At 37.5% G+C, this 9199-nt stretch overlaps 1 protein-coding gene across 1 annotated transcript; it reads left to right on the top strand.

The window, feature by feature from the left end:
• Positions 1-2865: 2865 nt before the first annotated feature.
• On the top strand, positions 2866-3792 carry LOC100752051 (olfactory receptor 5K3). The gene has a single exon (XM_027413339.1). The coding sequence runs from the start codon at positions 2866-2868 to the stop codon at positions 3790-3792; it is 927 nt and encodes a 308-aa protein (XP_027269140.1).
• Positions 3793-9199: the final 5407 nt, after the last annotated feature.

Here is a 9199-nt window from a genome sequence, read left to right as displayed (position 1 = left end):
CCCATACTTAGGCAACACTTTTGCTGCTGAAACATTTATTCTGTTCAGTGCTAATTATTTTCATAACTCACATTAATTTTATATCCTCCATTAAAGTATCCTCCAGACTATTTCTTATCCTATATATTAGATTATATGCACCAAGTTGAGGAGAATTTTAAGAGTTAGGTCAGTTACACTCAAACTAGCAAGATAATCTTCAAGCTCACTTTAGTAAAGACCATGTTCTTATTGGGCAGTCTTAATTAATTTCATAGGGTTCATTTTTGTTAGGACTTAAATTCTCTACAGAAAAATACTGATGTCAGTGATGGAAAATCCTCTCAGGATTTGACAGAGGGCTTTAAGTTTGCAGTGCAAGGTACATAGCTATTATTTCCTGTGGGTAGTCAATGAATGATCTTCATTTCTACCATCTCAGTTGTTGTAAGATCAAGGTACATAAGTATTCTTAAATTCTGAGACCTTGACTATAGGGCTAATATGCTCTTTCAGAACATGCTCCTCAGTGAAATCCAGGTAAGACAACTACTCTAACTTTTAACCTTAAATATCTGCATGTCAAATGTCTGCTTTTCTGATTTTTAAATGAGCATTAATTTCTCATAAATCTGGACTCCTTTTGACAATGTAGCCCATCTCAAAATTCAAAGAAACATGGAACCAATTTGAAGTACCATACTACAATCCTCCTTACTTTATGATTATAAGGTAGAATGTCAAAATATATAGGTAAGATAGCAAATGAATCACTTAAATAATTCAGGCACATGTTAAAGTAATTTTCAGTAATGACTCAAACATGTCATATAAAATAGTCTTAAGAATTTATATTATCTTCTTTCAATGTTTTGATTACTGGAAAACAAAATCCCTTTGGCCATAGAGGTATATAATTCAATCTGTCAGTCAATGTGTCCTAGTGAATCATTTAAGTACTGAGAGTTAGTAGCACTCATAGGCAAAATCAAATTTGGATTCAAAATTCTAGAATCTAAGCTTTTTTATTTTTAAGGTTTCAAAACAATAAATCTATCTTTCTGAGACTCTAATGTGACATAGCCCATATTAGAGAGCATAATTTTCTAAGGAAACAGAAAATCAGAAAAGTAAAGTTAATTTTTTAATATTTTATTTTTAGTTTCTCATGATGACAAGTAAGTTTCAAGATAATTTCAAGTTTTGCTTGCTATTTAAATACAAAGCTAAGTCAGACTTCAAACTGCACCGCATTGGTGACTTGCTTTCCTCATAACTATTGCCTCCTAAGACAATGAAGCCTGGGAGGAGCTCCTATATGGCTATGGCCACCTCAGAAAGCCCTCCATCAAAGCCTACCCTTGGCTGAAGCCTAAACCATGTGGCCTGTCTGCCTCCCCATCACCCTTCCTCCTTCAAATGACAAGGTGACCTGAAAGGGAATTTTTTTACACACGCTCATAGCTAATCACTTCAAATGATTTTAAAAAGAATATTAAAGATGCCTTTTCATGTATTATTTAAGTATCCATTATAGCTTTCCAAGGTGGACTTGAACAGTTGGCCTTATATTAACAAAACTTTTATATTCTATTCTATTTCATGTTCTAGTTTTTTGTACCTTTTGGTACACAAGGTGAACTTTTTTGCTTCACACAAAGTCTAAGACTTTGCATGGGTTTTAGAGAATCAAGATAAAAATCATTAAGGTAACATTTTTGACAAGATAGTGAAATCAAGATTTACTTTGCAGATACTTCCTCACATTAGAGACTATGCAGAAACAAAGAATTGATAAAAGTCCATTAGGATACTAAAAGAAAAATCACCCATGCCAGGTCATCAGGGTGCGGTTGGGAATGTAAATAATCCTATCTCTCCTCAAACATTCAATACCATGTTTCACAGAAGTAGTATACACCTAAGCTCAAAATGCTTTCAAATGGTAGAAGTGTCCAAATACAAATAGCTAAATAAAGCAATGTAGATTATATATAATAAAATGTGAATTTTAGGTGAGCCTTCTGGTGTGGGTCAGTAATCCTTGATATATAGGAAACTAAGGCATGAGGATTGAAAATTGAAAGTTCATTTGAGCTTAAGGGAATCTTCAAGGAAAGAAGGGATACCAATGAGATTGTCTCAAAATTCAGGGTTCATTTAAAAAATAATGGACTGGGAAAAACAGCTCAGTGGTGGATAAGACAGTTGGGTACAACTGTAATTAACATCATATATAAACTATCCTTATGAAGCAGAGGAAGGTATTAAATATTTCAAAAACTAAATGGAAACAATGGCGTAGATAACTCATTGTTTACAAATATGTTATTTCTTTAAATTTGGGGTAATTTTATTCACAGATAACTATACATTCATTAGTTATTAGTAATCTTTATTCAATTCATAAAAGTAAATTTAATGTTGACAATATATTTTCAAAAGCATTTCTTCTTCCGCTGAAGAAATATTTAAAAGTTTTAGTTAAATAAAACACATTTATAGAAAATTTTATTCTAAATTTATTTCAATGATCGTTAACAAACCTGACATCAAAATTGTTTTTGAGTAATAAGTCAAATGCGCGTGCCCTAAATTTTGATATAATTATGTAAATTCATAAATAAAAACCTCTTCCAAATTAAAAAGTTCAGTTTTGTAATAATAAAAGTATCTCTGTAAAATTGAGTTAAACTTGGAGGTCATAGATGCCAACACTGTATGTGATTAATTACTATAAAGAAGCATAGTTAGCTGCATCCCAGAGAAAAGAGCAGCTTTACAAAGAAGAAATTTCCCTCATATACAAGAAAACATAAAGAGAAAGTTATATTCTCAGCATTACAATTTTATCTTTGTAATTACAGTGGCCACAGACAAGCCAAGATGGCTGAGAATAACTACTCTGTGACAAATGAATTCATCCTGGTGGGATTCTCAGATCACCCAGACCTGAACACCCTCCTGTTCCTGGTGTTCTTTGTTATCTATCTGGTCACCATGGTGGGAAATCTCGGGCTGGTGGTCTTGATCTACATGGAGCGCCGTCTTCACACACCCATGTACATCTTTCTGGGCAACCTGGCTCTCATGGATTCCTGCTGCTCCTGTGCCATCACTCCCAAGATGCTACAGAACTTCTTTTCTGTGGACAGAAGGATTTCTCTCTATGAATGCATGGTACAGTTCTATTTTCTTTGTCTTGCTGAAACTACAGACTGCTTCCTTCTGGCAGCAATGGCCTATGACCGCTATGTGGCCATATGCAACCCACTGCAGTACCACACCATGATGTCCAAGAAGCTCTGCCTTCAGATGACCGCAGGAGCCTACATAGCAGGAAACCTGCATCCTATGATTGAAGTGGGGCTGTTGTTGAGGTTAACTTTCTGTAGGTCTAATGTAATCAAGCATTTTTTTTGTGATGTCCTTCCGTTATATAGAATCTCCTGTACCAATCCACATATCAATGAGCTAATATTATTTACTTTGGCAGGGTCAATTCAAATCTTTACTATTACCATTGTTCTAGTGTCTTATTTCTATATTCTTTTCACTATATTCACAATGAAATCTAAAGATGGTAGAGGCAAAGCCTTATCAACTTGTGCATCCCACTTTTTGTCTGTAGCAATGTTCTATGGGTCTCTTCTCTTCATGTATGCTCAACCACATTCAGTCAATGAAGGAGATAAAGATATACCTGTAGCTATTTTTTATACCCTAGTAATTCCTTTATTAAACCCTTTCATTTACAGTCTGAGAAACAAGGAAGTAATAAATGTGATGAAGAGACTTATAAAGAAGAGATGATTCTGCAACATTAGAAAACAAGGACCATCTTCTTTGGAAAACAGATTTAAAGCTGAAAATGCCCTTTCCTAAACGCACACACACAATAAAAAATATGGTAAAATGTAAAAAAAAAAAAAACTTGATAATTTTATCAAAGTCTAAGAACATTTGAATATAATTAGTTCATAATAAATAAATTGTGTTAAAATATGTTTGAAATTCTCGGTATTAAGTTAAAGAACTGCTGAAGTATTGGAATATATCTAGACACAGTTTTCAATACATTTAATTAATTTTAGGAATTAAGTTGTTATTACTAATGATAGTATCCATTTAATAAATTTGCAAGTTTTTCATTTTCAGACATTAAAATTTCAAGGAAATTACAAGCTTTTATTTATAATAATCAATTCCATCAGTGGAAGAAAATCTTTATGGCTCAACTTGATTTTCAATTCTTTCAAGATATTATAATTTAATATGTATTCATCAAAAAGGTATTCACTAGCAAGCATATTTTCATATTCAATATTAGTAATTTTTACTCTCACATTTTCTGAACCATAGTATATATGTAAGGCTTATCAGTCTGTGCTTCAGAATGATTCTACTGCAGTGAAATATCTATGTATTTTGATTTTTCCTTCATTTGGTCATTCATCCATCATGTACGGCCCTTCAACTCCCAAATATATCCATTAAATTAAGATTTTTTTTCCTCCATGATATTATTATTGTTTGTTGGTTGTTAGGAATAACCACCCCTTCACCAACTCAAATGAAAATAATTGATATGTTTGTAATTTTAAAATCAAATGTCATTCAAGCCTGTCAGAGCAGAAAACTAATGAAGACTCTAAATAAATAAAAATAGCCTTGTACTGGCCTCCCAGACAGCATCTGGGGTGGATGACCTCTCCCTTGTTCAGGCCAACTGTTTCTGTGGGTTTCTCCAGCCTGGTACAGACCCCTTTGATCTTCATTCCTCCCTCTCTTCAACTAAATTCCAGATTTCAGCTCAGTGTATATCTGTGGATGTCTGTCTCTGCTTCCATCAACCACTGGATGAGGGCTCTAGGATGGCATAAAGAGTAGTCATCAATCTCATTTTAGGGGAAGGGCTTTTTGAACATGGATGTCAATAAGGAGGCCCCTGTACTCCAGGGAGCCTCTGGTAGTGGATTAGTATTTTTCTCTGGTGTAAGAAGGGACTTTGAGAGCCCATTTCACATGAAGAAATACACTCTGGCCCTGGACACATGGGGAAGGGCCCAGGCCCAGCACAGGAAGATTTGGTGGACTTTGCAGAGCCCCCATTGAGGGCCCTACCCTGCCTGGGGAGTGGTGGGTGGATGGGGTGGGGGTAGGTTGGGGGTGGGGGAGGAGAGATGGAGGGGAGGGGAGGGACAGGAGAAGAGACTTACATGTGAAACAAGCTTGTTCCCTAACTTGAACTAATAAAAAAAAATCTACTCACCAGAAAAGAATTGCACAAAATGTACTACTGATTGTACTAAGCTTTTGATATTTATTTTTTACTGAGTGTTTGAGCTTTCAAAAGTTTGAGTCACTATTGCCTTTCCTCTAGATGCTTGAAATCTGGGAAAATGGAGATTTTCTTTAAATGTTTCAAACCTATACAAAGAACTACAGGCAACTAAGAAAAGCTGAGAACAGGAGAAATTGTCTTCCCTACAGAAGAAGACACCAATTGGTTTTCCAGGACCAAATGGTCAGTCCTGAAAGAAAATTATATGAACACACATACATACACACACACACAATAACAAATGTGCATATACACACAAATGTAAACAAACTAAGCACCTTAAATTATATACTTAAGAATACACATAGTCATAGTTCTCAACACATGTATGCAGAGATAGATGATATACTGATAAACAGACCAATCAATTGATGTATGATAAATAGATGACAAACAGACAGATGATAGATGGATGAATGGATAAATTGATGGCAGATAGATGATAGGTGGGTAGATTCGATAGCTAGATGATATATGGTTAGATGATGGATGGATGGATAGAAAGATAGATGAAAGATTAGATAGATTAGATGGTTAGATGAGAGTTGGATGAATGGATAGATAGATGATAGATAAATAGACAGATTGATAGCAAATAACGTGACAACTATTAATGAAAAAACAGGATCTGAAATTGAAAGATAGCAGTGTGGTATACATGAGAGGGTTTGAATGGAGGAAAGGAAAAGGAAAATGATGAAACAATATTATAATCTCAAAAATATTTTGAAAGGGACTTGATTTTTTAGTAACATCAGACATAAAATGCACACTCGATTCAGTCTTTGGGGAAGTGAGTGCATCTGTGGGAATGGGGCCTGTGGGTGAGCACTAGACAGAACAGCAGTGGAATCTGTTTAGAAGACTGTCCTTCCCTTAAGGTTGGAAGCCATGCTTGCTTTTAACAACTGGTCTTTATTATGGTGCTTATCTCTGCGAGGATGGTGAGGAATTCCCCTTGTGCTGTGCCTTACTGAAGCATAGAGCAAATTTTTGATATTTTCACTTATTTTTATCAATTTTGATACTTTCCTCTCCTTCCTTGTTTCCTCTCCTCGTTTTTCTCTCCTCCTGTCTTTTTCTCTCCCCTCCCTCCCCTTCTTCTCTTCCCTCCCTCCTCTCCTCTCCCTGTCTTTCCTCCCCTCTCTTCCTGCCTCTTCTCTACCCTCCCTCTTCTCTCTTCTTTTTTCTTTTCCTTGCCCTCTTTTCCTTCCCCTCATTCCCTGTCTTCCTGACTCTCCCCTCCCTTCCTTCCTCTGGCCTCCCCTTTTCTAGTCTCCTTTTCCTCTTTCCCCTCCTCTCCTCCCCTCACTCCCTCTCTTGCATTTCCTTTGCTTCCCCTTCCTCTTCCCCTTTTTGCTTTTCCACTCTGTCTCCCCCTTTCATTCTTTTCTTCTTGTCTCCCTTTCTCTCCCCTCCTTCCCTTTCTCCTTTCTCTTTAAATATTTAAACCTCTATTTACTCAATGAGGAAAACCTTGTAGGTGTAAAATACACACCTCTCACCTAGATAAATTGACTGTACCAAGTTTTTTTCCCAACTTTTGGAATAAATTGGTTCTATTAATATAATATATAAAATGCTAATGAATATATATTCATTATATATATATTTTAAAATGATCACTATAAATTCCTGGAATTTAACATGTTTTATCAACTTAAGCATTATCTATTATTCCTTGACTAGTGGGAACTCAACTGGAGAACTCCAAGTCTGTTACTGAGTCACTCTGCTATTATCTCAATAGTTTCTGACACACTTCTAGCTCTCAGCCATAAGAACCTGTTTCTGAGTTTCTATAATTCCTCCCAAGAACAAGAACTGGACACTTCCAAAATAACTTATCCAAGTGACTTTTTTGTTTTTACTAATTCTACATTTTATGTGCTGGGTAAGCAGCTTCTTCTTCCCTTTTCTATACATCCCCCATGTCTTCCAATCGGCCATGCCTGTCTCAACACCCACAGGCTTAGCTTCAGACAGGTGGCCTTCAAACCTGCTTTTGTCAAGAACTCTCTTTGAGTGGCAAGTCACTCCTTTTCTTCTACCTATGCTCACTGCCATCTCTGAGCCTACAGACCTGGCTCCAGACCCATGGTTTTAGAGACACCTTTTCCTGATCCAAGCTAAACAGCTCACTTACTAGCTTTACCTGGCCTAGCTCAGGTCATTCATCTAATGAACTGGCCCAATGTAAGGAAGGCCATATTATTACATCAGATACACAACCAAAGAAGGGAGCCAACATTTCTATGTCAAATTGCAAAATCAAAGCAACATGAATGACCAAGACAGCATTACTCCTGTTGAACTCATTAATCTTATAGAAGTAGTCTCTAATGAGAACTACCTATGAACCCTAGAACATAGAATTTAAAAGAATAATCACAAATTTTATCCAAGAATTCAGGAAATTAAATGAAGAACCAAACATTTCACTGAACTCCAAGAGGAGGATAATAAATGTTTGAGTGATGTCCAAGAAAAATGAAAATATATGGCTGAATGAAATGAAAAAGGTTCAGAGAGGGTAGACAACAAGGAGGGCCCAAAGATTCATGGATTTTCCTGGGAAGGGGAAGTAGAAAAGATCTTCTGGGTAAACTGGGGGTGGGGGTTGGGAGGATGGGGAATCAGTCGGGAATGAGTAGGGCAGGCAGGGTGCAGGATGGAGCAGGAGAGTAACAAAAGAGATGTCTTTATGGGGGGCATTTTGGGGTTTGGGAGAAATCTGGTGCCAGAAGAACCAACAAAAATGACCCTAACTAAGACTCCTAACAATGGTGGAGAGGGTGCCTGAATTGGTCATCTACTGTAAGCAGACTGGTGATTTCCTTAATTGCCATTAGAGATTCTCTATCCAGTAACTGATGGAAGCAGAGGCAGCGATCCACAGACAAGCACTGCACTGAGCTCTAAGAGTCTTGCAGAAGAGAGGAGGGACTGTACCAGGCAGAGGAGTGATGATGGGGAACCCACAGAGACAGCTGACCTGAGCCTGCAGGAGTTCATGGATGCTGGACCAACCGCCAGGGAGTCTGAATGGAACCTACCCTAGGTACTCTGCATGTGTGTGACAATCGAGTTGCTTGGTCTCTTAGTAAGGCCTCTAACAGTGAGGGCAGGACCTCTCTCTGGTGCTTAGCAGGCTTTTAGTAACCTGCTCCCCATGCTAGATTACCTGAACCTACCTCAATGTAAGGGGAGGGGCTCAGTCTGTCATCAATTTGATGTGCCATGCTTTGTATAAGTCCATTGAGAGCCTGTCCCTTCCTGAATGGGGATAGAGTAAGGGTGGATGGGGACAGGGTAGTGGGAAAGGGGAAGGGACAGAAGGATAGGAGGGAAGGGAAACTAAGTGGTATGTAAAATAATTGAAAAAAGTTAAAAATAATTTTAAATTTGAAATAAAAGTGAAAACTCTTCATCATAAAAAAAGAAAACAGATAATTCAGGATTTGAATGCTGAATTCATTAAAAGAAAAATATTCAAGAAGACTGAAGCCGAAATGAACATGGAATGTACAAATTCAAAATTCCAGTAAGAAAACTTGGGAGACACACAAACAATGCCTGCCAGTAGCACAGGTAGGCAGCCCAATGACTTTCTCCACTCTTTTTTTGCTACCGTCTGGGTTGACCATCAGAAAATCAGCTGCAGCATCCCCTCCTCCCTGTCCATGCCTCCTGTGGATCCTACAGACCATCCCCCACTTACGTTCCCTCCCCTTCTCATCATTGCATCTTAGCCCCTAATTCAGGGGGATAGGATCCCTTTGCTCAATCCCAGGCCACCCATGCCATATGACCAGGTAGGCTGCCAGCCAAACTTCTCCACTCTCTATTCCCCCAGACCCAGTTTGCCCCATAGGT

This window comes from Cricetulus griseus, chromosome 4 (assembly GCF_003668045.3).
Source record: "Cricetulus griseus strain 17A/GY chromosome 4, alternate assembly CriGri-PICRH-1.0, whole genome shotgun sequence".
NCBI lineage: Eukaryota > Metazoa > Chordata > Mammalia > Rodentia > Cricetidae > Cricetulus > Cricetulus griseus.
This window is presented reverse-complemented; position numbering and strand designations above follow the sequence as displayed.

Excerpts from the sequence above, each read along its gene's own strand:
- LOC100752051 (XM_027413339.1), top strand. The coding sequence starts at position 2,866 with ATGGCTGAGAATAACTACTCTGTGACAAATGAATTCATCCTGGTGGGA.